Source organism: Microcebus murinus, chromosome 2, assembly GCF_040939455.1.
Source record: "Microcebus murinus isolate Inina chromosome 2, M.murinus_Inina_mat1.0, whole genome shotgun sequence".
In the NCBI taxonomy this organism is placed as follows: Eukaryota; Metazoa; Chordata; class Mammalia; order Primates; family Cheirogaleidae; genus Microcebus; species Microcebus murinus.
The window spans coordinates 106,119,791-106,147,410 of record NC_134105.1 but is presented as its reverse complement, the minus strand read 5'-3'; the positions used below and the strand labels follow the sequence as shown (position 1 = coordinate 106,147,410).

The window sequence follows — 27,620 nt, the reverse complement described above, 5'->3', positions numbered from 1 at the left end:
GCCTTTCCAAAGGTCTCTTTACTTGCTTTAGAATACAGGAGGTTGCTTTCTGTTTTTGACTGACTCATTACATTTGCTTCAGCACCAGCTACATACCAGTGCTTAATAAAGGCTTGTTGAATGAATAAATAAATGAGTGCTCGGGCTGATATTAAAATGAGTTTTTGGCCTCTGAGCAGACATCGCCCGTGCAGGGGGGAGGAGAGAGGCTGGAGCAGAGCCAGCCTGGCATAAGAAACTTGCAGGACGCAGAAATTGCCCGTGCTCTCTCCTTCCTTTGCCGTTCCTCCTGCTAGACCTCTGCCCGTGCCACCCCTCAGGGTGTCTGTCTGTCCATCTGAAGTTCTCTTCTAACCTCTCTGGTGTCGTGCTGCCTTCCTCAAGCCAGTCCGCAGCAGCAGAAAAGGCAGAGCTAGGGGTTGGGAAAGCAGTGGAGAGAGACGGAGCTGGGGAGAACAGGGAGGGGGAGGCTGGAGCACCGAGGAGGGTGGTGAGGACACTACGGGATGGTAAGTCCAGAAATCTACGCTGGGAGTGGGAAAAGCGTGCAGAGATGAGACAGTTGGGACGTTGGGTGGCTGGGTGGCTGCACTCACCTTTGAGGCCCTGGCCCATGCCCAGGGCCAGCCCGTCCTTGGTCCATTGCACAATCCCAGAGTAGTTGAGCAGCACACAGGGGAGCACGGCCCGCTGTCCGGCCACCACGGTTTGGTCGGCTGGCTCCTGGCTGAAGCGGGTCTGGGTCCCTGCAAAGCCAAAGGCAGCACTGGATAAGGCGATGAGTGGGGAGAGGGGTCCTCCAAGAGCCCCCCACCACGCACACTCTGCAGGAGGCAGGAGGGAGAGCACCTCAGGCTGGGGAGGAGGACTCTCGGGTGTCTGCTCCACTTCAGCCTCAGCCCCTTCCCTCCAAGCTGTCACGTGCTCACCCTTTATTCCTTTCCCCTCCATGGCCCACAGGAATGGGTTTCAGGAGCTGGAGTGCTTGGACATTGTTGAAAGCGGTGCAGTGTTATGTAAAGGTCTCGGAGATGGGTCTAGTCCAACCCTCTCATTTTACAGAGGAGGTCCAGGGAGAAGAGTAACTTATCCAGGGGCACCCAGTGAGTTAACGGCAGAGCTGGGATGAGAGCCTGAGCCCCTGCTCCCCGGGGCCTGGGCTGTTCCTCCATCAGCCGCTGCTGATGGAGGAACCCCCCACACCCGTGTTAACAACGGGTGGTGCATTCATAACGATGGCTGCTGGTGATGCTGCAGCCCCCCTCGATCCTTGGGACTTGGGTCCATTCTACCATGACCCCTAGTTGGACATGAGTCATGTGAGCCAATGGGAGCCAACATGAGCCACCACATGCATGCAACTATGCCAGGTACAATTCTCCCTTCAATGCATGTAGTAAGTGCATAGGTTTCATGGGGCAGGCATGTCCACAGGTGTGTAACAGAAGCTTCCTGGGCGGGGAGTGTATCCAAAACCAAGTAGCTCTGAACGCACTTCTTGACATGCTTGCACTGCTGTGTGTGTTTACTCCTTGCTCCCAAGTGCTGGGGGCGTGAGTGTACACACGTGGACACACCTGCACACCCCCAGCCTCCCACACTAGCACGGTGGGAGCTGAGAGGCCACGTGACTCTGTTCCACTCTCCCTCCGGCTGTGGGAGCTACACATGGCTGCCCGGCTGGCAGCTCGGCCGGGAGCATTTGATTAGAGAACTGCAGAGTAATTGCCTTTAATTGTGGAGCCTAAATGGAGCAGGGAATTGCATTGCGGGTTTCTTCTCCCCCAGCACCCGCTCCAACCAGCACTGGTCAGCCCCAGCGGTGGGGCAGGCTAGACTCCCTGCAGAGCTACAGGAGCTGTGGGCTCAGCGTCCTTCGCCAGGTTGTGGGAAAAGGAGAGGAGGGGAAACTGAGAGGCCGGAGGACAGCAAAGGGAACGGTCTGGGCTTCCTTGCCACACTCCCTACCTATCACACCAAGTAACCAAAATCAGCTCTCCCCAGAACTCAGGGTCTCCTACCTCTTCTTTCGCTCCCTAGCTCAGGAGTCTTTGCAGAGGCCAAATCCCCAAATCCAACCCTTTGCAAACCCAGCTTTCCAAAATTTCTCTAACCTGCCATCACTACTGTGTGTAAGCAAACTTAACTCACCCCTCCCCATTCCAAGATCTCCCTCTAAGCCATGACAGATCCTAGTCTCCTCTCTCCCTTCGTTTTTCTCCTCCAGCCCCATTTCTCCCCTTCTTTCCGAACTTGCCCCACATCCCCCTCTTCCAGGAAGCCCTCCTAAGCTGATCCCTTGGCCCCTTGGGCAAACACAACTGGTCGCATCAGCCAGCCCCGCTGTCCTCTCTCGAGTTATCAGGGCTTATACCCATGTTTTTGCTTGTCACAGGGTGAAGGGAAGCTGGTAACTGGGGGTTTGCCCTAACTGTTATAGCAGAACAGGAACCTCTCCTCTAAGACTGAGAGTCATGATCTCCCCTCCCCCTGGACATCCATCCACATTGGATGCTGCACACAAAGGGGACAGAAAAAGAGGTGGCAGGGGCCAGGAGTGGTGGCCAGGATATGATACAGTGTAGTCAGCCCCCTTACTTTACATGTGCAGGTACAGCTCTTTGGGTCTGCAGGGGCCAGGAAGTTTGAAACAGGGTCCCTCCCCCGTACTCTATGAGGGTGTCCCCAAACTCTGCTGACCTGATCTCCCACTCACATCTTCTAAAGGAGAAAAGGATAAGGCTCAACGCACATTTTGAAGGATTAGGGTGGCAGGTGCTGAGATCCTGGGAGAAGGGTGGGTCAGGTGAGCAGCCTGTATTATTAATTCAGGCATTGCCTTCATTATTATTCAAATTTATTCATATCCTTGCGCATTTCTCTAGTGCAGCTACATGCTGCAAACTCTCCACACTCACGTTTCTCCTTCCCACAGCCCCCGGAGCCCAAGTCAAGGGCTTGAGAGTGGGGTGGCTGGTGAGCTCTGGCTCAGAGATGGAATTTATATTCATAGCTTTCCTGCATGGGGCCTGGACATCCCGGTCTCCTGGTGACATCTCCAGAGGACGGTGAGCAGCTGGCTCCGTGTCCACGTGGAGTGAGGAGGTGACTGGCCTTGCGGCAGGATGGCGGTGGCGGGGGGAGCACCTGGAGTCAGATTTGGGAGATGGGGAGCTTGCTGCAGTGAGGAGTGGTGTGACCTTGGCCATGTCACTTCCCCATCCGGGCCTCCATGTGCTCACCTGCACAATGACAAGCCTGGACCAAAAACTGCAGATCCCTCCATGCTCGAATACTAAGAGTGAAGGTTTAGGAGACACACTAAGGTTTACATTTTGCCTGTGTGGCTTCTTAACTGAGTGACCTTGGCCAAGCTACTTACTCTCTAAGCTTCATTTTCCTGCTTGCTAAACTGGGGGAATGATAATGCCTGCTTCCCGGGTGCTGTGAAAGCCAAACGAGATGAGGTGAACACAAGGCCCGGTACAGTCCTTCGCACATACCCACTAAATGGTAGTTACGGTCGCTGTTTACCCTGAGCAGTTAGACAACTGGAGAGACAGCCAGAAACCTGAGCAGAGACGTGTCAAAGAAGGTGGTTATGTCTTTCTGGGGACTTTGAAATAACATTTTCTCTTGGTTTAGGCCTGTTTGAAGCCATTTCGTCCAGAGACAGGGAGACGGAAGCAATGACCCTGCAGACAGCCCCGACAGGAGGGGAAATGAAGGGGTCTTGGGGATTTAACTTGATGGAAAGGCAGCCTAGATCCTGAGCCCACAGAAGTCACAGGCAATGTTTTCTGGTCCCAAAACAGCCCCTGCAGGCAAGACAGCACCTGAGATGGCGTCCAGATGCCCCCAGGCTATGCCAGCACGGTTCACGATGAGGAGAAACCCGAAGTCTGCTCTCGCCAAGTCCTGTTCTCTCTACTCTGCACGTGCCAGGCTTCTATTACCCCTTCCCACTCTTGCACAGGTTCCGTGAGCAGAACACTCCCCCATCCTCTGATTCAAACAGTCACCTCCTCTGGGAAGTCTTCCATGATTTGCATGCATTCCCTCGGAGCATCTGTACTCACTCCTCTCTTCTGCCATAGCAGGGGCCACACTGCAGCCCAGTGGCCGCCCCCTCCCTGCCCGGCCCCAGAGACAACTCTTGGAGTCTGAGCTATGTCACTCATAGCCCAAGACCCACCACCGGGCACAGGGCCTGGCGGCTGGGCACACCACAGAGGTTCTGAATAAATCTGCCGAGGAGTGAGAGTGAGCAAACTGCCGACAGTCCTGCCTTGCAACACCCCCACCGAGAAAAGGGGGCAGAGCATGCCCTACCCCCCCCCCCCGCGAGGCCCGCAGACTCCAGCAGAGGCAGACGCAGGCCAGGAGGGTGAAGGGGACAGCATCTTCCCCCAGTGAGAGGAGGGACAGTGCTGGGGACAGGAACTGGAGATGGTTCTGGGAAGCTCCCTGGAAAAAGGGAATGTGGAGCAGGGCTGAAGGGTAGGGAGGCAGGTCTGAAAGTTTCCAGTGCAATGATGGGGGGATGCGAGGGAGTGGAGGAGAAAGCCTGGGAAGGGAGCAGCGAGGTGCAGACCTCAGACAGGACGCAGCTGTGCAGTCAAGAGAGGGTGGGAGTGTCCTAGTGGCCTTATACTGAAAGGTGGGGATGAGGTATTGGTATGTCCTGGAGTGTCAAGACAGTGCCAACGACCCACACAAGTGGCCTAGCAGGTAGCCCATGCACACGTCCCTGCACACCCCCCTCTGAGGTCCTGGCAGCCTGGCCTTCTACACCTGGCCTGTCTACACCACAGAGCACAGCCTGCCCCAAACTGGGGTGAACGTTCAGTCCCATCCCTGCACCGGTGCCCACTTCCAGGAAACAAAACCAGCGCCAGGCAGAAATGCAGGGAATCAGCCCACTGCGGGGTGAGAAGGTGGGCCGTGGGGAGCCAGGGAGGGCCTGACCACAGGCAGAGCGTGAACACAGACTTGCCCCAGCTGCACTGCCAAATCCTGGCAGCTCCAGTCTGGGGGGAACGTGCAACTCTGCGGTTCTGTGTGTGTTTTTAAGTGGATTTCCACCTGCTTGGATCTCGCTCCCTCCCCAGCTTCAGACACCACCACAGACGCGGTGAACTCTTAAGCAGCCGCCGTGGAGGCAGGCAAAGAGCTACCGAGCTGCACGCACACGTGAGGAGCGTGCACACTCACACACACGCCGAGGAGGAGGCCAGCAGAGGTGCAAATGAGGCTGAGAAATAGAGCCAGAGACAGACACCCACACAGAGGTGCAGGGATAGCGGGCAGAGGAAGGAGAGAGGGGAGTGAGGAGGGAAGAGGAGAACTCTGCCAGGGAGAGCCCAGGAAGAAAAAGATGCATGCTGAGGCCAGGCCCATATAGGGGGTCCCCAGGGACGGAAAAGCACCAGGAAAACCCAGTGTGACAAAGGACCACAGAGCACAGACACCAGGCCAAAGCAGGAAAGCAGGAGGAGAGAGGGGTGGAGACCGGGAGAAGACAGAGAGGTGGGCAGGGTGGTGTGGGGGCCATGGTCACACTGGGCCAGCACCCCACCTCTGCCCCAGTGTTGGACTCTGCATCGTTCCACCAGAGTAGGGGACCCCGGGAGGCTCTGCCAGGGTTAGCAGGCAGGTGAACAGCTGAATAAGGTGATCAGAGGGGTGAGAGGAGCTCCGAAGGACCCAGGGGAGAAATCTGGAGCGCAGCAGGGGATACTGCAGGCAGCTTGGTGCTTCTTGGCAAGGTGAGGGGAGGTGAGAGCTGGGGGGACCCTGAATTCCCCCCAGCCTCCCCTCCACCTCTCTCCCAGACCTCCTTCCTATCAGGTTAACCCACAGCCCTCACCACCCCTGTCCCCACAGCACAAAGCTCCTCTAGCCTCAGCCTTGAACTTGTTCCCCCCCCCCTCGTCTCCCACCACACTGTTTGGGCTTCTGGTTGGCACTTATCACAGCCTACCTGGGATTAGAAGTTACTCTGTGCGTGTTTCTGTCTCCCCCACCCTCCCAGGAGCCCCTGGACAACAGGGATGATTTGATTTACCGTTCTTGTCCCTTCACGATGAACACTTCCCATTACCAGATGCCGACCATGCCAGGCACTGGGGCAGATGCCTCACACACCTCGTTTCCAGCAGCACAGTCCACTCGCAGCGGCAGTCATTATTACCTCCTTTTTAGATAAAAGGGAAGTAAGGCTCAGGGCACTTAAGGTGCAGCTTGTAAGTGGCAGAGGTGGGTTTTGAACTCAGGTCTTTTGGGGTCCACAGTCCTCGCCCTTGGCAATGCTACAAGAAGCCTCTGCAGAATGAACTAGCTTCATGGCTTCCAGCTGGAAGAGAATTGCGGGTGTCCCTAAGTTCTGCCCATCTACCACTCCTGATCCCGAGCTACAGCTCAGACTTCACCTGAATGCTGCTTACCTATGGCGGGGGAGGGGGGGCAGTGCTCCTCGGACCCCAGTGCCCTAGAGCCACACACACTCGCCCTGTGCTCTGCTGACAGCACTGGGGAAGGCTTGATGTAAATGTCCCTACATGAAGGCAAGAGTGGTACCCAAGGCTGGAGCAGCCACCAGCAGTGCCCAGAGAGGTTTCAGTGACTCGCAAAACACCGACAACTTTCGGCCACACCGGTGGCCGCCTACAGGAGCAGCAGAACGACAAACAGCCCTGCTTACCGCGCCACACAGCTCACTGGTACAAGTTCACTTATGTACACAACTACCCAATGAGTTGGTACAATTTTTATCCCTAATAAGGCAACGCCCCTGCAGTCACACAGCCAGTAAGTACCAGACCCAGCAAGCACAGCCAGGGACCAGGCCCTGGAATGCCATCTGAACAGCCTGGGTCCTGCTGAGTTCTGGGACCTCCCAGCTCAGATTCAGGCCATTGTGCGGACCTGTCCCCAGAGGCCTGTCTACCTGCCCTTAATGCCGTCCTCTGTCCTGGGACACTCTCTCCTTCTTAACCCTGATCTTCCTGGGGCCACTGGCTCTGTCCTCCAACTCCCTCCTCCATCTTCATCACAGCACTGGGGGCCAGAGCCGGCCAGTCTCCGTGCGAACACACCTTCTGTTCCTCCAGAGGCCTGGGGAGGACAGGGAGGGCGAATCCTGTCTTTCACTACAAACTAGGAAGCGACCTCTAAGTCTACCCTAAAGAGGTTGGAAATGCTCACAGCTTCTCACACACACGCTGTACACTTCTTGTGGGCATGTGCACCACAACACGCAAGCACACGCATTTGCCGCCATGCACACACGCACACCCCTCCCGACTTCTACATTCAAGTCTGTGTCCCAGCACCCACGGGCACCCGTCTGCTCCCGTGTCACTGCACACGTGCCCTGGCGGTCATGTCCCCAGAGCCCAGGCTGCCAGGCCAGCCCGGAACCAGGGAGGGAACGGGGCCAAGCACACGAGAAGCCAGGGAGCAGGAGAGGGGGGTGGTGGAGGACAGGCCCTGTCTCCCCGGATTTATCAAACGAGCAGTAATGAACCCCCTGGGCCAGAGCAGTCCCCACGCTCTCCACTCCAGATCGCGCTGCTGGTTCAAAGGGAAGCCTTTGATTCGCACCGACAGCTTTCAGATGGAACTAAATCTCTCCACACTCCACTCTCCCTCCCTCTCGCTGCCTCACATCTTCACTCTCTGCCCACCCCCACAGGACTTTCTTCCCCCCACCCCAGCCATTCCCTTCTCGCTCCATGAAAAATACAACAGCCAGAGAGGTCTCCTCACACTGGATTCTCTCAGAGAAGAGAGGATTTCAATTCTCTGGGCTTGGTCCGCAGCCCAGCAAAGGGGGAAGGAGAAAGGGAAGGGACAGAGGAGGAGAGAAGGCAGGGGGATGGAGGAAGGGAGACACAGGGAGGAAGGGTGGGGGGGTGCTGGGCTGGGCAAGGGTGTGGACAGACAGGATGCCCCTGGATGACCACGGATGCTGGTCTGACCATGGGATGGGGGGTCTAGGCCTGCTGATTCTGCCTTACACAGAACCCAGCCCAGTATACTGAAGTGCCCCAATCTGGCGTGACTGCCTGCAGAGACTGTAACCCCTCCTTTGACAGATGAGGCATCAGGGGCTGGAAAACTCTACTGACTTGCTCACAGAGGATAATCTCAGAGGAATGACTATAAGTAGAAGCCAGGTGACACAGATATCAGATGAAGAGTCCGAAATGACAAACTGCATCCCCCAAAGACAAGTTTCCAAACATTCAAGGACTACTGTCACCTCTACTCTCCTGCCCACCAAAGCACTCTGGCTGCATTTCTCAGTTTGAAGTGAACAAGACACAGTGAACAGCGGGGCCTCGAATGCCCTGACCCAACCCACCTGCACCCCCTTCCCACTTCTGCTCCTTTCTTGCTCGTCCCAGGAAGCCAAAGCCATAAGCAGAAGAACCAGTCTCTCCTCCCTCACCCCAACTGCTTGGCCACAGCCACCCCGATGTCCATCTCTAAGGCTGGGGGTAGGGTAGGGACAGCCAAAGGCATCTTTCCAGGGACCAGATGGGATTTTACAAGTGGCCACATTCTGGCCTGGTTTCCTTGCATTTGAGCGACCACAGAGGCCAGCTGCAGGGGCCGGCTGTGTTCATAGTGACAGGGCAAGTGGGCCAGTGGATTAGTCACCCAAAGAGACAGGAACAGAGCCCTGAATAAGGCAAGGGGGACTGGCCCAGCATGGCCCTGCCGGGCGGGGGTGGGGCAGAAGTACTCCAAACCAGAAGTTGGGGGTGCAGGCTTATCTGGTCCTGGCTCTGCCACCAACTGGCTGTGTGACTTTGGGGAGGTCACTTCACTTGTCTGAGTCTCAGCCTCTATGAACTGTAAAGGGAAGGAATAACTTGGCCCCCAAGGGCCTTTCCAGCTCTGATGCTCTCAGATCCCACCCCTGCCTCCTGCGCTCCTGGACCCTCAGCCAAGCCTTGAGGACACTCCTGAGGACTCAGTCCCGTGTCCCGTCATGCTCAGACTGGGCAGGGGAACTGGTGTGCCTGGGCCTGCCCTGCCGTTCCCTCCCTGGCTGGGGCACTGTGGGAGGTCTGAGGGTTTGTGACACTGAGACAGAGACCGAGAGGACCCAAGGGAGGTGGGTGTCCAGCATAGGAGGAGAGAGGCCGTCCTTCATTGTCCCTGTAAGGAACTCCCACATCCCTTCCGACAAGTTCCTGGTGGGTACATGAAAGACAAGAGGGCAGGCGGGCTGGGGACCCTGAAGTGACCTGCCAGCGCAGGCCCACGCACAAAACTTCAAGCTTCACGTGGAAGAGGCTGGCAGGGATGGCTGGAAACATTCCCACCTGCCCCATATGGGCCTCCAGCCTGTGGCACCTGGGCCAGACCTAAAGCAACAGCTCTATGCAAATGTGCCCTGGCAGAGGCCCCTGAGAATGTTTTATGGGAAGGACAATGGCATGGTGAGCCCAGTGGGCTTGGCTGCAGCAGGTACGACAGGCGGGAGCAGAAAGGGGGTGGCAGAGCTGGTGGATGGTTCTGCTGGAAAAATGAGTCTCAATCTGGCATCAGTGGGCAAGGGACGGAGGCTGGGGGGAGAGAGGGGGCAGGTGGCAGGCAAAGACTTAGCTCAGAAAGGAGACAGAGGCTACAAGGCAAGGAGGAGAGAGCAGAAACTAGGACAGGGCCAGAGAAGCCTGGGAGAGGTGGAGGAAGGAGCAGGGTGGAGAGGCGGGAGAGGGACAGCCTCTGCCCTCCACCCCACCCAGGCCCTGCATCTCCCTCCAGCCTAGGGAGCAGATGGGCGCGCGGCCCAGCGCCTGGCTCTCCAGCAGCGCCCAGAGTGCAGAGTGGAAGGGAGAGAAGCAGAGACACGGGACACTGGAGGAGATGCCTCGACATGCAAAGAAAAAACAAGAAGGGAGGAAAGGATGGCAAGAAAGAATTGTGGACTGAAAATAGAGAGCAAAGGAGACAAAGAGAAAGTTCATGCTGGGAAGAGGGAGCAAGAGGGCGTAAAAGATTGTTTTAAGGCCAGGCAAGGAAGGAAGGCACTACAGGACACTACGGTATGAAAGAAATGGGGAGCCAGGCATAGAGGAGAGGGGAAGACAGTTGCATTAGAACGAGGACGTGCAGGTGGGCAGGAAGGGCCGTGGCGACAACCAACCCAACACCTTTCATTTTGAAGAAGCTGAAGGCCAGCAAGGGAGGGAGGAATTTGGGTTGGGCATGTCTCCACGTCCCCTTCCAGCCAGACTGCTGCTTACCGAGCCCCCCCATCCCCACGAGAAGCAGGTGCACCCCAAAGCCCACTCCGCCTGCACTGATGGTGGGGCAGAAGGGGGCTCTACCTGGAAACCCTCCTTCACCAAAGGAAGGGAGGGAAGAGGGGCACTGAGAGGGGAGTTATGGAGAAGGATGGAAGATGGATAGAAAATGACAAGATAAAAACATAAGGAGACCACCTGGGAGGGAAACTGAGAAGGGAGACAAGGAGGACAGAGGAACAAGAAGACACTGGAGAAGGCCGACGGGGTTGGCGGCAGGGGCAGGGGCCGTGCAGGTGGATGGGCAGGAAGGTCAGGGTGGATGACCCCTCACCCTCTGGCATCCCCTGAAGGTCTTGAGCTTTTAGGTCAAGAAAAGAAGTCCTTGGGAAATGCAAGGGAGCTTTGAAAGGCCCAGCCGAGGAGGGAGAGGCAAGGGGAGGAGACAGGCTGTATCTGAGGCAGTATGAGGGTGGGCTCAGGCATCGCTGCTCCTGGCCTCGGCCCACAAGTCCTGCGGGGCCCTCGGCTTGCCTTCTGAGGAGGGAGGTCAGTCAGCCACTCCTCACGGCCTGCCCTCCATCTGTCCCTGGGCAGACAGCTCAACTCTTCCTGGGGTCTAACCCCATTCCCTCCTCCTACATGAAAGCCACCCCCTGGGCACAACACCTCCCTACGGGCTCCATAATTAAGAGAAGTGCAAGTTCTGCTCCGAAAGCCTCCCTCTGTCTGCATTAGCAATCGCAGTAACCACTACCTCGAATAGTCCTAGTCCGAGAGGAGCCAGAATGGTACCTGAGTCCCCCAGCAGGCCCGTGGCCCAGGAGGAAGTGCAGGCTGGCCCCCAGTCCCTCCGCTTGGCTTTTAGGAACAGTCTCCTGAATAAACGGCCTCAACTCTGAGAAATGCAGAAAGAGCCAGGGCAACACTGAGGAGGGCATTCTCTCCTTGACCCTGAAACCAAAAGAGCCAGAAGGAAATCCAGTTCTTCTGATACCAGGCAGCCACCGTTAAGGACACGTCTCCGTCTCTAAGTTTAACAAGTTTCATTACATCTCCACACCCCCTCACCTCACCCCCATTACCTCCCATTGCACACCTCAAAATTTTTTAAAACCGGCCGGGCACGGTGGCTCACGCCTGTAATCCTAGCACTCTGGGAGGCCAAGACAGGCGGATTGCTCGAGATCAGGAGTTCTAAAGCAGCCTGAGCAAGAGCAAGACCCTGCCTCTACTATAAATAGAAAGAAATTAATTGGCCAACCAACATATACACAAAAAATCAGCCGGGCATGGTGGCACATGCCTGTAGTCCCAGCTACAGGCATCGGGAGCCTGAGGCAGGAGGATTGCTTGAGCCCAGGAGTTTGAGGTTGCTGTGAGCTAGGCTGACACCACAGCACTGACTCTAGCCTGGGCAACAAAGCGAGACTCTGTCTCAAAATAAATAAATAAATAATTTAAAAAGCTATTAAAAAAAATGACCAGCACGTCCAGGTCATTAGTCATCATTCTCCGTCCAGGACCAGAACCCATCATCACAGATGACTTCGCAGATTGCTCTAGCACTTCCAGATGGACTCTCTGAGTCCGCGAGCCGGGTGAGCAACTCTCTCGGGAAGGCATGGGGCTCTGGCGAATGCTCCCGGCATGGGCACCTGGCTCTCCGCTAGTGCCTCTGAGAAGGGCTAAGTTGGCAGGCACTAGACATGCCCACAACACAGGTGTGAGCCCAGAACCCATTACTGTGCCTTCCGCACAAGCCTCAGGCCAGGCATCGGTGACTGCAGATCCCAGGGAGCAGATTTTTGTATTTACGTGAGAACTTCCCAATAGCACATAGCAGTGAGCTCCCCATCACTGGAGGTCTTCTAGCTAAGGCTGGGTGACCACCTGGCAGCAACCTTCCAGGGGGCTCTGGGTAACATCGAGGACCCCTTTCAACTCTGGTGCTTTATGGTTCTATTTACACACTCATGTATTTTCTTCTTACTTTGGACATACACCCGTCAAATAATCAATCCATTACAATTCGATCAAGGTGGACTTGAAGTTCAAAAGAAGGAATTCTTTAAACAGGGCCATCTGAAGGGGAAAGAACAGGTCAAAAAAATGGTCTAGGATGAAAGTCAAAGGTGTAAGTAAGACCTTTGTCTCTCAGCAATGAACCATAAAACTTCAAAGGGACAGTGATGGGACTTGAATATAATCGTATTGATTTAGACCTGCAGTTATTCTGTAACTATGCTGCATTTTAATCTGGCTCCTTTTTCAGACTATTAGATGATAAACTTGAAGCAACAGATGTAATCTTAGTTGTGCATCTTCCACACACTATAGGTGCTCAATAAATGCTTGTTGTTTGGTTATCTCCATTAATGATTAATGGATAAAACACCACCTCCCAGAGAAAGTCAACTCAATTCAATATACATTTATTCATGTCATCAATATTTATTTGTTTATTAATTTATGTATTTGGAGACAGGGTCTCACTCTGTCGCCCTGGCTGGGGTGCAGTGGCATCATCATAGCTCACTGCAACCTCAGAGTCCTGGGGCTCAAGCGATCCTCTTGCCTCAGCCTCCAGACTGGCTGGAACTACATGTGTGCACCACCATGCCTGGCTGATTTTTTCTGTTTTTAGTAGAGATGGGATCTTGCTCTTGCTCAGGCTGGTCTGGAACTCCTAGGCTCATGTGATCCTCCCACCTCAGCCTCCCAGAGTGCTAGGATTACAAGCGTGAGCCACCGCGCCTGGCCAATAAATATTTATTGAGGACCTAATACATACCAGGCACTGTCCTGTACCCTGGGATGCAAAGGTGAACACAGCAGACTCGGTCCTGCCATCACCCAGTTTAAGGTCTCACGGACACACCCAAGTGTCCAGGTGATACAGTGTGACGAGAGCCGTGACGGGACAACAAGGCAGAAAGTACCTGAGTGAGATCGAGGAAGGAACCCTAGTGGAAGCGATGTCTGCACCGAGCTCTGGCGGATGAGTGGGAGCTATCCTGGCAAGCAGGGAGAGAGGGGAGGGGAGGTGCTCCGGGAAGGCAGAGGGCATGGGCAGCGGTGTGAAGTTGGGGAAGTGTGGCCTTTTAGATCCTAGAAACGGTTCACGCTGGCTGGTGTGTCGAGCACAGCTCTCCTGAAAGCCAGACGCTGTGCTTGGTGGGACGGGCACGCTGAGTAAGTGGGAAGTTGCCTGCTCTCGTATTCTGTCAGGGGAGACAAATGAGTTAACAGCCAAATAAGTTCTGAAAAGCTCTACCAGTGCCATGCAGTAGTAAACAACGCTGGTGAGATGAAATCACGGTAGAACTGGTGGGGACAATGACATGGGAACCTGTACAATCTGAACACTGCTGTGGGCATGGACACGGGGCTCTTTTTTCACTAAGGAGCTCACAGCCTCAATAGATGCTTGCGGAATGAACATCTTAATGGATGTTCGTTGAATGAACAAATAAATTGCATTTTTTTTTTTTTCAGATATCACTTCCAAACTGGTCTTCCCTTGGGCTGAGACTCACATCTTGTTAGCCTTTTCTTAGCTCTGGGCTCTTTGTGTAGCCATACAGGTTGGACACTGGAGGCCTGGCTTGGCACCCAGTAGACATTCAATAAATACACAGCTATGGACAAGAATTGCATTGAGCCTCGAAGACGGGAAGGATTTCAACAGCCAGGGAACTGGGGGAAGGGTATTTCAGACAAAGGGAACCGCATGAGCCGAGACACGGAGACATAAAAGTCCAGTGAGCAGTTGGAAGTGGCTGTGATTCAGGCACATAAAGAAATTGGAACCGAAATGAGACGTCTTTAAAAATGTAACACTTTCTCTTTCTGGGCATTCCCCAGTCTCTGCCCTCCACAAACTTCTGGGCTGTTGAGGGAGAATAGACACAGACAAAGAAAGAGGTTGAGACTCAGAAAAACAAAAGTGAAAGCTGTGGCTTATCCAAGCTGCACAGAGCCATGGGTGTCGACCTGGTGAGGTCTGGGGACAGGCTCGAGAAGGATCAGAAGGAATAAGGGCACGTGTGGTGGTGTGAGTGTGTGCGTTTTGTGTCTGGGGGCAGGAGCATGTGTCCTTGCTCGTACCCACCTGTCTAGGTAAGCGTGTGTGTGTCACTACATGTCTACGTATAAGTGTTGGCATGTAGCTACCAAAAGGAAGACTAGGGACCCTTTCTGCCTAAAACCAGGGCATGCTAGGCTTTTCCAATTAATCTCCATTAAAAAGATTTCCCACAAAGGCTCTTCTAGAAGCCCCAAGTTGGGGTCATCTGGATCAATCCTGCGTAAAGTAAAAGCAGCTCCAACCGGCTGCGGGATTGATCCATCTAACTCGGTTCATTCTACACGTGCAAGGGGCACGGAATGTTAATTTGCTGCAGGGAGCTGAGGAAGCCTGGAAGTGGAGGCTCCGTAATTAAGAGCTGCAGGAGCAGAGTCTCAATATGGCGGGACTTGATAGGCAGAGGCCCGCACAGGGGACGGAAGACTTCAGGGTTGATGACGCTGGCGCTGGGGCTGGGAACTCTGGTCTTTCTGTGTCTGCACCTCATCTTTTCCATTCTGCCTGACCAGTTTGCTTGTCAGGTGGGACCCAAGTGCCCCAAGAGCAGAGGAGGCCCAGGGAAAACAGAACCATTCATCTTACCACTCTCAGAAGCTTACAGGACACTGGTGGGGACATGGTGGCGGTGACCAACTGCAAGTCCATGGTGAGGGTGCACGAAAAAACTTTCTCTTCAAGGCTGTGCATACTGACGACTGCTCTTGGGACCCCAAAGCATGTAAGTCCCAGGGCAAACTCTGGGTTCTTATTTCCATGAAGAAGGCAAGTATGTGGCAGAAGGGGAGAGCAACCTCGTATACGTGACAGGCACTCTGCCATCTCCCAGAAGACCTACACCCATCCAGAGCCTGCTGCACATCCTTCAGATCTGCCTCCTCCAGGCAGTCTTCCCAGAGGAGTTGTAAAGGAGGTGTTGGTTTTCTTTGCCCATCCCAGCTAAACCAGCCACGCTGGCCTGTGCCCTAACACATGTGCCTTTCTCAACCTGTCCACTCACCAAAAATTCTGCTGATGTGGGGACACTCAACCCTGCTCACTTGTCTCTTTGTCCGTGTCAGTACAGCACGACCTCAGGACCGCCTAGATGCCGGAGGAGGAGCCAGAAGCATGTGACTGATGAAGGTGCTCACAAAAAGCTGCCTGGAGCGGAGCTTGACGTGGGCCCTTGGCAAGAGGATGCAGACATCCAGGTGTACGAGAAACCTTGAGAAAAGCAGCCTGCCTCTTCCTCACATTCTCTCTGCATCTCTGATTCCTCCCTTCCATTTTTAATCTCCCCGTGTTGCCCCCCCCACCCACCCAGGGGAATGGGGAGGGGGTCTCTCTTTCCTCCGCCTCTGTTGTCCCTGGTCTCTGCAATAACCTAATGATTTCTCATTTAGCTGCCTGGGCCCTCGATGCAGAGAGGCTCCTTTTGATTGCTTGTGACACCTATCTCACAACAAATTTAGCACCTCGTTTCCTAGACGAGCCAATATTCCCCCTCGATTATCTCCCTGTGAGGGGGACAGGGCACCGTGCATTCCAACTAGCAGGCTATGCCTTCCCCGATATCAGACTCAATCAAGCTCACAGTCCACCAAGGGACGGATGGGGGAGTTAGCTCTCACGGGAGCACAGGGGGCTCCAAGAGCAAGGGGGAGGCAGAGGAGGGGGCAAGGCACGACTTCTGGAAACCCGGCCCTCAGTGGGTTTATGTGCAGAATTCTCCAAAATGGAAGGTGGGGATGGGAGCAGTTTAACCTTTGCTCAGATACTTCTGGAACTTTCTTCCTAAACAACTCCTGAAATTTTGGTATTTCATCAGGCCACCCCTTAATTTCTGGGCTTGGGGACAATCCTGGAGTCATGCTATTTCACCCTGGAATAAAACCAGGGAGGAAGAAACACTTCCTTGCCCCCACTCCTGCAACTTATTCCATGGAAATGACTTTTCCTAACAAAATCGCCTGCTCCTGGCTGGGGTGCTAGGAAGGGCAGGAATTCTGAGGGATCTGCCCCCTGTGACTGAGGAGGGGAGATGAAAGGAAATTCCTCCGGCCCCAGAGCCTGGGGGAGGTGAGTTGGAGGGATGAGTTGGGAGTGTTCTCTGAGTTCATGGAGAAGGAAGGGGCAGACTGAAATAAGGGGGGGGGGACTTCTGGCCAGACCTGGGGAGTGATCAAAGGAGAAAGAGGGAGGGAGTGATAGGAATGTTAGGCATGAAGGGAAACTCAGGAGGAAGGGAGGCACTGGGAGGGAGGCAGGAGGTGGGCCAGGGAGAACTGCTGAAGACAGAGGGTCCCTGGCATGTGGAAGGCAGAAGTGAGAGCCTGGGGCTGGCGGGAGGGGGGCAGTGGTGGAGGGGAAGGAGGGCAGGACTGGGTGCAAATGGTTCATCCTAGTGACTACAGACAGGGAGAAAGAGAAGGAGGGGGCAAGCGCTGGAGACCCGAAATGTGATCTGTGAGAGGACAGAAGCCATCAGTACCCCCCAGAAATGCGAGAGGCAGACTCCCCACTAGGCAAGGTGGAGGAGGAGCAGAGGAGGAAAGGAGAAGGGGCCAAACACTAGGAAGGGTGGCAGATGGTGGCTGTCATTAAAGGATTCCTGTAAGTCTGGGAAGCCTTAGACAGCACAGACAAGCTTAGGTAAGCAGCGGGAGGAGAGAATTAAGGAGCAGACCCTGGAAGAAGAAAGTTACCCAGAAACCTCACACCAACCCGCATGGTTACACATAATCTAACCCTTATTCCTGCTTCAACCCTAACCCCAAACAATAACCCTTTCACCCAACCTCAACCCAACACTAATTTCAACCGAAACCGAACCCTAATAATCACTGTAACCCCAAATCCTAGCTGGAACATGTGCTCCTTGAAGGCTGGGCATCTCAAGTCCCCTCAGAACCTGGTACAGCATAAGTGATCAACAAACGCTTATTGAACAAATGAGGACATAAACCAAACCCTAACAGGAACCTCTGCTTCAAGCCTGACCCTTCCTGCCTACCCCAGTGTCTAAGCCCGCAATTTAGGGAGTAGGATGATGAAAGACTAAACAGAAGATGTTAACTCAACCTGGAGGCCAAACTGAAGTGGGTATGTTGGTCCCTGAATTCTCAGGCTAATTGCGGATGCCTACTCTTGCCCTAAACCCAGCCACCCAGAGCTGCTGTCCCAGGGGCTGCTGGGTGCAAGAAGCTAGGACTGAGCATAGGTTTGTGGCTGGGCCATAGCCATGAGGCTCAGGACAAAGGAAGCTGAGGCTGGAGAGAAGTAAGAGTGCATTAGATCCGAAGAGGCAAGTTTGAGCAGAGAGAAAATGACAGCGCGTAAGTCAATGGACTCCAGTTCAGGAGCAGGGTCTAAACATCTTCCCACCTACAGCCCTGACCCTGAGATCTCTTGCCCAGACACGGGGTGCAGGAGCACTTTATAGGGTGCCCATGGGAAGCTGTGTTGGAGAGGCCGCTCTAAAGAGCTCTGAGCCGCTCTGGGGACTCTTCCTATCTGCCCCATGACTGAGGAGTGGGGACCTCTCCCTCGGGTCCTACCCGCCCCCTTCACGTCCCCAAGGAGCAAGGCTCTCTCATCTCTCAGGACCTGTCGGCTGCGGCGCCGGGGAGAGAAGCTGAGTATTATGTTCTGTTCTTGCCGCAGCCAAATCTGATTATCAGGACGTGTGATGGATGAGCTGGGTTTGGACCCCCAGTTCAGGGAGTGGGATGATGGAGTTAGCCTGTCACTCTTTCCCCAGGGGATGAAGCATCGGGTCCCAGATGTCGTCTGGAACATGCATACCTAGGAGATGTCTCCCTGCCCCAGAGCCCTGGGAGACTGAAAATCCCTCCCTGGCTTCCAACCATTTCTTGATATAAAGACCTTGGAGCCCCAAAGCTCCTGCATTAGCTCCCCACGCCCTCAGAAGGCAGGACCAGGAACCCAGGTGTCAGAATCCCCAGCCCTGGGTGAGACCCGCTGCCTCTGGCCAGCTGCCAACATCTGTGGGGGCCACTTTGAGAGAGGGGGTGGAAAAGCCTGCCTCAGCTTTTGGCTAGGGGCCTCCAGGCATTTCTCAGTGACAGCCATGGGCCTTAGAAGCCTGGGGCAGGGCAGGGAGGGAGGAGGGAGAGAGACGGTGCAGAATAATAATGAAGGATTTTTAATAACTCGTCAGCTATGGTGTCAGCTGAACAGCAGCGGCAGCGCAGCCCGTTGGGAAAACTTGGTGAGGAATTGTCTTCCTAGGAAGTGAGAAGAGTCAGCGGGGCTGAGGGCAGGGAGGAGGCGTCTGTCTTCCGCGCCCCCAGCACCACAGAGCTTTGAGTTAGCGTCCAGACAGTGGTGCAGGACAAAGTGCAAACAGGATTACAGAACCCCAGGCCTGGCCCTCCGGGAGCTTCCACTCTGCGGCTGAAGATGCAAGCAATCTAGGAAGACGTTACAGAGCATGGCCAAGCCCCCTCCAGAAAAACACATCCCCCCAACTCGCCCTGAGAAATCAATCAACTGGAAGGCAATTACACGCTTATCAAAGGGCTTCTTCTCTTTACCCAATAATTCACCAAGGAACTGTTTGAAGTAGCAGTGTCATCAAAGAAGGTTAGAAAAAGCCCCTGGTGACCACCTTTTCAACGGCCTCATTTTTCAGATGAGGACACCGAGGTCCAAAGACATTGCAGACACAGTTTGGTGGCAGAAGCAGGACTCCTGGAAACCAGAAATCCAGGTCTCATAAAAATTAGTGTGATTTTATTTACAAAAGCAGAACTTCCATATACTTTTCAGGGGACCGACCGCTGCAAGGAGGGCAGCCATACCCCTGCGTGTCAAGGGCAGATGTCTTTTGGGTGAGAGCAACGGGAAAAGCTGGGGTAACCCATCATAACCATTACGCATCTTGTCTTTCCCTCAGGTCACCCCAGGAGGGCTTCCTGGAAGGAGCAGCTGTGGGTGTAGGCTGGGAAATGGAGAAAGATTTCCCAAGCCTTTGGAGCGATGGGGAGGAATGAAAAGAGGGGGGTACTGACCCTACACACGTGGAGGCACAGGAGCTGTGGTGGGAGGGATGAGAAAGATTCCTCTCCTAGAAGGTCAGGGGCCTTAAAGGCTTAGTGGCTCTGAGCAGACAAATAAAGACAAGGCAGGGAGTCCTTTCTGGGATCCCCTGGAAGCCCTGGCAGCCTGCAGCGAACATCCCACATTCCCCCCAATCCCCAAAGAAAGCGAGTGGAGGTATCAACCTTCAGCTGCCTTTGGTTTAGCCCACAGTGCTGGAGGTAGGGCACTCACACCTTTACCCCATCAACCCCCAAGAACCCCAACAGGCAGTGGCATCTCTGCCCCCCAGGCCCTGGCACACACTAGACACTTAATTAGGGTTTGATGAATGAACGACGGAATGCTGGGGTCTTTCTAGGAGAAGATGAATAAAGGAGAAATGCAGGATAGGAGGAAGGAGATGGGAGAGTGGCAAGGGAGGCCCTCCCACACCCTGGCAGGAGGCCAAGACTGAATGATTCCTTCCGTGTTTCAGAAAGAGAAACTAAGGCACCAAGGAGTAGGCACATGTTCCACATGAGAGGTCCAGAAATGAAACCTGGAGTCAGCCCCACAGTCCCAAGCCCAGGCTGTCAGCCCCCCTGCCCAGCCAGCTGCTCTGGAAGATGTAAAGTGCTATCTAAACGTGATGCATTATTAACACTTTAGAAATCATATTTCACAGCCGCCCGGCTGGAGCTGGAAAATGAATTCTTCCTCCTGCTCTCCGGCAGGGGAATTATTGTTGGAGCCAAATGTGACAGCAGTGACATGTGACCAGGGCCAAGAGAGGGTGGAGGCATGGGTGCCCACCTGGGGCAGGTCCTGAGTGCTCTTCTTCTGCCTGGGGCCTTGAATCAAATACCAGGGCCCGACCCAGGCAAGGCAGTCGACCGGACCCTGCCTCCCCCCCTCATGATGATCCCCCTTCAGGGGTCCCTGGCAGAAGGTGGGTAGAGCCTGTGACCCTCTCCCCCGTCCCAGGCCACTGCTGAGCACCTCCCCAGGTGCAAACCTTGTCCTGGCCTGCAAGGAGGAATTGCAGAGGGTGGAGGAGGCTCCAGCCTAATGGGAGAGGCGAGACCTGAGGAGGGTGATACAAGGGCAGAAAATCTGTCATCACTATTGCAGGGGCTTCCTGGGAGGGAAGGGTACAGAGCAGGATGGGGAATGAGTGCACGGGAGGAAGGCGAGTGGCCCCCAGGCAGGCCCAGAGGTGTAAAAGGGAACCGTGTTGACAAACAGGGAAGGGCTCTGCCCATCTGGGCTGGAAGGAAAGGAGTGGGCAGGATGGGGTGGGGGGAGCATGTCCCTGGCAGGGCAGAAGGGAGGAAGCAGGCGGTGAGAGCTGCATCCTGTCCTCGCTGGAGAAGCCCCAGTCATGGAGGGGGGTGGCGGGGAGAGGAGTCCCGCCTGCAAACACCAGTGCCTGCTCCCCCCAGTAAGCAACCAGGAGGCCTCAGGTGGTGGATGCGGAAGAGGTAAAGCTGCCAAAGCCACTGCCATCCCATCTGGGACCCGAACCCCAGGCCTTCCTTTAGGGTGCTGGGCTCCTGTCCGTGGGCTCCGTTGGCCGTGTAGGCGGCTTGCAATTAGGCATGGGGAACAGACAAACCAATTTTCAATTACAACCTTATCTACAGGGTGCATAGATGTAAAGGCGGGTACGTTTGATTCTTTTCTAAGCCAGCCTTCAATATTTGCAGTGCCTGGAAGGAGATGCAGTGAGAGAGCCCAGGCAGCCCTGGCGACATATAAATTCTGCTCATAATTACATGACTTTCAACACCACGAGATGCCAATAAAGTATTTGCAAGGCACACAAATTAACGGCATGTTGGCATTCCCGAGACGGTGCTTGGACAGCCAGGGCACAGGAAGGGGGGGGCTATGGCTCTTGCCTATGGGGTTGGTGGAACTGAGGCTAGAGGCAGACTTCTCCCTAGTCTCTCAACAAAGATGCCTCCTGTTCAGGTCCCCCAGTCCTACCAGCTTATATCTCGTAGATTCCCAGCTCTGTCAGAGCTACAAAAGTAAAGGACATAAGCTGTGCTTCTTCCAGAAGGGAGTAGAGGGGGCCAGAGGGACCACAGAGAGTGGTGCTGCCGAGCTGCTGTGATGACAGCAAAGGTGAGGCTTGGGAGACCCCCCACCTCCTCAGTCCAGTCTCTTTCCTTGCTCCCATCTTCATCAGCTGGGCCAGCGATGGGCTAGGCCACCCCTAGCCTGTTCGTTCTCATTCATTCAGAGGGGAAGGCAGGCAGCAGAGTCGCAAGTGCTTGGGGATGAGGTTCGATCAAGTGCCTGCTCAGCCTCTATGAGCCCCGGTTTCATCCATGGTAAAACAGTGGCTGGGGAAGGCCCAGGAAAGGGGACAGCAAGAAAGCCTGCAGAAACACGCCTGAAGATGCTCGGTGAAGTGCCGAATAAAGTCAAGTCTTCTCCACCCACAGTGCAGGCGGAAAACTTGTCAAGATCAGGAACCGCCATCCTCCCCACTGCTCTATTGTTTCAACATCTCCCAGCACAGGTCTCTCTGCAGGAGTAGATACTCGGTAAAATAAATATTTGTTGAATTGAACAGAATTGAGGAAGACAGACTATGAGGAATTCTAATGGACAATTTGGCAGCGGCAGACTTTAGTAGAGAGAGTGGCAAAGAACACGCGAGCTAGCTGGAAATCTGAAGAACTGGGTTTGCGCTCCAGCCCTGCCACTTACGACTGGGCACCAGGGAGACTGGGGGTGAGCCAGCACCCCCTCCAGCCCCACGTCCCCACCTGCAAAGGGAGTGGCTGGAGAGAAGCTCTGGAAGATGCCGCCCAGCTCTCAAGACGGCGTGGGTTCTCTGAGGACAGAAAAGTGGGCTCTGAGAACCACTTGGAGAAAGTGTCCTGACGAGTTCCTGGCACCAGCTCAGGCTGGCTATCGGCACCTTACTCAAAGCTCAGCATGCTGTTTGGGATAATCAAAAATTAAATAACAGTAATAATGACGCTTCCATAAATATCCACAGGCAACTTGTTGGCAAGAGATCTTGTTTATATAACTTCTACGAACGAGTCCCTGCCACGCTGAAGCAGTCTCCCGTCTGGCTCTGCCCTCGCTCACCCTCGGTTCCAATCCACTCCCACCCCTTTCTCGGTTCTCTTCCAGCCTGTGTGGCTCCAGCAACAACTGGAAGAACTTTGAAACCTGAACGCTCGAGTCAGTTCAACTCTGCTCCATTCTAATCAGCGAACAAGTACTGGGGACCTACTATGCGGCAGGGTTTATGCTGAGCATGGAGATAAGGGGATTAATACCGCATAGCCTTGCCCTTGAGGTAGGTATAATAAATAGCTTTAGTTAAATATAAGGCTCCAGTCCATCTTCAGCTTTGGTGTTTAAGGGAGAAGTGATTCATTCCAATGGTGGGAAAAGAGAAGAGAGTGAATCTGACCAAGAGTCTGTGCGAGGGGCAAAATTAAGCCTTGAGCCAGCAGACGTGGAGTCAAGGGACTCTGGGCACAATGAACAGGGAGGACGGGGCAGAGGAGTGTGGTGCGTTGGGAAGAGTCCGGCATGGCTGAGTCACTGGGCATTAGTGGGAGGCAGGGTGGTGAGGATTAAAAGTGATAATCCCCTTAAATACACTTGCAAGCTACTTGTGCCTGGCAACGGTAAGATGCTGCATCTTTATTGTTTATGTATGATAAGAAAGGACAGGTCGACTGGGACCAGACTGTGCCACGTCTTGAATACCATTCATTCATTCATCCCCTCCATACTTAATGTGCATGTACCTTACTTATGTGGCAGGCGCCGCGCAGGGGCACGGAGATAGGAAGTAGAATCCCACATGCCTCCTGCTCTCAAGGGATTTCCCGTGAGCACAGACTCCCACCCATAAATGTGGTCATAGGTGTAATGACACAGGTCAGGAAGGCTTCGCAGAGGGGATATCGCTTAGACTAAGATTTGAAATATACGAAGTGTTCACAAAGCATATAAGGGAAGTGGGGGTGGGGGAATACCTCTAGCAGAAGATAAATGTCGGTGAAGTGTTGGAGGCATGGATGTTTTGTGGAATGTGCTAATCTGCAAGCAGTTCTGATTAGCCAGAGTTCGAGAGAGAGAGGGAAGAAAGATGGGGCAAGGGAGGTAGGCTCGATCCAGATCAGACTGAGTTTTAGATGCCGGATCAGGAGTTTGGATTTTATCACAGTGGTTAAGAGAAGTGATTAGACAGAATACTCTGCCTGTGGCTGGGGAGAGGACGGGTACAGCAGGGAGCTGCTGCACTGCTTCTGGAGAGAAATTATAAGGATATAAAACTAAGACAGTGGATAAAGAGAAATGGAATGGATATGAAATATGTGAAGGGGGTAGGATCAACAGGATTTAATAATTGGGAGAATGTGGACGCTAAGGGGAATGGGGAGCCATTTCAGTTCAAGTAACCAGACAGCAGGTGAGGGCATTTAAGGGGAATCCTGGGGAGGAAGGTTAAGGTGGTAGGGAGGCAGGTCAGTGATGAGTGGCCTGGAGGCCATCCAAGGTCATTCTAAGGACTGTGGGCTTTATCCTGCGGATGATGGGGATCTACTGAAGGGAAGATTTTAGAAAAATTACTCTTACATCCTTCCCAGGAAAAGAGTAAGCAGGCGAGGACAATGAGTTAGGAGAAAGGAAAGGGGGTGGGGGAGAAAGTGGGTGGCCATTCGCTGTGTCCCTCCAAAAAGGAGATCACCAGAAGTTACTCTAGTGGTGTTGTCGTGGCTACCTGCTGGTCGTTGGTAGTGCGGACAATTGTGAGGATTAAATGAGATACCCATAGTATATAACTTACATGCTATGTATATACCACATAGTAGCCACTGCTATTATTTCAGTAATACCAACTCTCATCTTTAGGTATTCATCGTGTGTCACTATAGATGATAAGAGCTGGAAGTAGGAGCTGGGAGTCAGAGTTCTTGTGTCTCCCCTTGCTTCAGGAAAGGCCACAGGAAGGAGAGGAAGCCCTTCCAGGCAGCAGGAAAGCATGAGCAAGGCACAGAGGCAGACGGACAGAGAAGGTGCTGAGTGTGAGGACAGAGAAGGTGCTGAGTGTGAGCAAACCTTGTCGGGGCTGCCCCTGGGCCCCTTGGCCTCCCCTGGCCACACCCACCATCAGAACAGCGGATTCCATTTAGCCGATGCTGGAAGTATGAGGAGGGGGCCTTTGTTCTCAGCAACAGTGGGCAGATAGTTCTTTTTCCCCAGTAAGGTCTATGCTAGAGCAGGAGAAAGGGGAGGAAGACACAAAGGACTTCCTGCTCTCAAGTATTCAAGAATCCAGAAGAGGCCTGTAATCCTAGCACTCTGGGAGGCCAAGGCGGGCGGATTGCTCAAGGTCAGGAGTTCAAAACCAGCCTGAGCAAGAGCGAGACCCCGTCTCTACTATCAATAGAAAGAAATCAATTGGTCAACTAATATATATAGAAAAAAATGAGCTGGGCATGGTGGTGCATGCCTGTAGTCCCAGCTACTCGGGAGGCTGAGGCAGGAGGATTGCTTGAGCCCAGGAGTTTGAGGTTGCTGTGAGCTAGGCTGACGCCACGGCACTCACTCTAGCCTGGGCAACAAAGCGAGACTCTGTCTCAAAAAAAAAAGAAAAACAGAATCCAGAAGAAATAGGATTTTGGAAAAATATGGATAGTGAGACCAGAGAAGTATCAAACTTGAGAGCAGATATCTAATGCCATTCTTCAGAACCATGGAATTTTAGATTTGGAAGAAACGTACACAAGATGATCTAATCCCATCCTTTTATGTTGAAGATAAAAAAAAACAACCCAAGGCCCAGAGAGGTGAAGTGAATCCCTTGAAGTCACAGAGCTGGTCAATGGCAAAGCCAGCATAGCTTTGGTCCCTCTGGGCTTCTCCCCTTCCCCATCCCTCCCAGGTTCCCTGTCACCAAAAAGGTCCCCTGAACACCGAACACTGCATTGCAGTGCTCAGTGGCTCCTCAGACCAAGTGACTTCTGGCATCAATGGGCAACATTCTCCTGTATTTCTGTTGGCCTTCGAGTCCTCTGTCTGATTTTCTTGACCCCTTGCAGAACTCTGAGGTGAAAGGAATTGGACTGATCCTCTGTTCACACTAGGAGGCTGCCAGTGTGGGCAATACTGCTGCCTGGGACTTCAGGGGTGCAGTAGACCCTGGAACCCAGGAATTCCTGGCCAAATGTTGTAGATACACGCCAACCACATCTCACACGTCCGTGTGCATGCACACATACATACCCTCTCTCCCCAGTTCCCACCTCCAGACAATGATTTTTGGCTTGAAACCTGAAAAACTGCCAAGGCCTCGGTCCTCACCCAGGGATCCCCAGGAATTTGCTCACCATCACTTGCAACCACCTCAGTGCACAGAATTTGTGGAGTCCGGCTCTGATGATCCTCCCTCCTTCACTAGGGGGTTGCAGCTGCCTGTGACAGGGTATTTTCAGCTTCATTTCCTTGGTCTTTCTGCCGACCAACCCCGTTACCTCCCAACCTCATTTAAACCTGGGACTCATCCCAGACACTTTGCTCTTTCTTACCTTGTAGCAAGTACTACCGAGTATCCCTCTTCAGTGGGTCTGGATCTATCCCTTCCTCTCTACCCCTGCTATCCTGGTGGAGATCTTTGTCATTGCTCCCCTGGACTATTGCAATAACTTCCTAATTGGTTCCCCTGCCTCCAGCTCGCTCCCCTTAAATCCATTCTCCACACAGTTGCCAGAATGATCCTTCGAAAACACAAATCTAATGATATCACTGCCCTGTGTAAAACCCGCCAATGGCTCCCCACTGACTTCAGATGAAGTTCAAATTAGGTTAGGCGCTGCTCAACCTAGCTGCTACTTACCTCTTTAGTATCCTCCTCTGCTCTCTCCAGCGTGCACTTTACCTGGGAGAAATCCCAGACTGCCAGAGGTCTCTGCACATACCGAACAGCGTCCTACCTCAGTGACCTGCCTTAGGATTTTCCCCTCTCCTGTCGCTGGCTCACTGTTCTTCATCCTTCAACACACGGTTCAGGCTTAGTGCCCCCAGAGCCTTGGTCTGGGCCAAGGCCTCACCTGAACTCCCACAGTACGTGTGCATCCTATAACTCTGTGAGGTACTGAGCTGAGCTCCTTGAGGACAGGTGCAATGTTTCAGTTTTCGTTTTATTTCTTTTGTTTCTTAGAGATGGGTCTTGCTCTGTTGCCCAGGCTAGAGTGCAGTGGCATGATCACAGCTCACAGCAACCTCAGAGTCCTGGGCTCAAGCCATTCTCCTGTCTCAGCCTCCTGAGCAGCGAGGACTACAGGCATGCGCCATCACACCTGGCTAAGAGACCCTGTGTTTCTAAAATTCATCTTTATCTTTACCAAGGATGTCCGGCTCTTAGTAGACTCTGAACTAACACTGGTAGACTTGAACTGAACCCAGAAGTTAATTCCCTCTTCCTTTTCTGCCTCCTAAATCTTCTTCTACGAGTGTCTATTCATTCTGCATCCTCACTTGCTAATCCAAGTTTTCTTCATCTTTAGCATAACCCAGATGCCCCTTCTTCCAGGAAGCATTTCCTGTAAGTCCCACCTTAACTGCTTCTCCTGACATTTCTGAGCTTAGTTTGTGCTCCATCCCTTAACATCTCCACCTCATTTCTCTCTCAGAAGTGGGCGTGACTGCGACCAAACTGGACTGCCCATTTCTCTCTCAAGCACGTTGAACACTTTGCTCATTCTTGGTCAATGTCACCCTATTTTCTATCCCGGTAACCTCCCCTCCAGCTGGAGGGCAAGGACTCTGCCTCACTACCTCGGCAGCACCCAGCACAGAGCCCGTATTTACCATAACAGGTGCTCCACGGCGGTGGTTGAGGGCCGGCCTTGAACTGCTGACTTGTACGTTTCATGCTATTTTTGTGCGTGTGCAGAGGTGTGTGTTCCCTTTTCCTTCGTAGGTGTTTCACTTCACCTCCCTGTGTCCCAATTTGGACGACATCTCCAAGGTCTCTTCCCACTTTGAAGCTCTGTGATTCTGTAGCTGTGAGTTCACTGAGGGCGGGGGCTAGATCTATTTCCTCCCCCATAGCTTCGGCACACTGAAGGCCCAAAAAAATCATGCTGAATAAAAGCCTCTCCTAGTCCTGTTTCTCTCCTCCTTTTCTTTCTTGAGGGAGGCAGCAGGACACCGCAGCTAACCCTGGCTGGCTCCCCTCGGCAGCCAGCTCTGCTATTTAT

At 53.6% G+C, this 27,620-nt stretch overlaps 1 protein-coding gene across 2 annotated transcripts in view; it reads right to left on the bottom strand.

Moving 5' to 3' along the window:
• KIRREL1 (kirre like nephrin family adhesion molecule 1) overlaps positions 1-27,620 on the bottom strand; it is a 105,022-nt gene that overhangs the window by 18,000 nt on the left and 59,402 nt on the right. For both annotated transcript variants that reach the window (XM_012748708.3, XM_012748709.3), the window contains exon 2: positions 597-746. In XM_012748708.3, the coding sequence (XP_012604162.1) occupies positions 597-746 (150 nt within the window). The remainder of the gene's footprint in view (positions 1-596; positions 747-27,620) is intronic.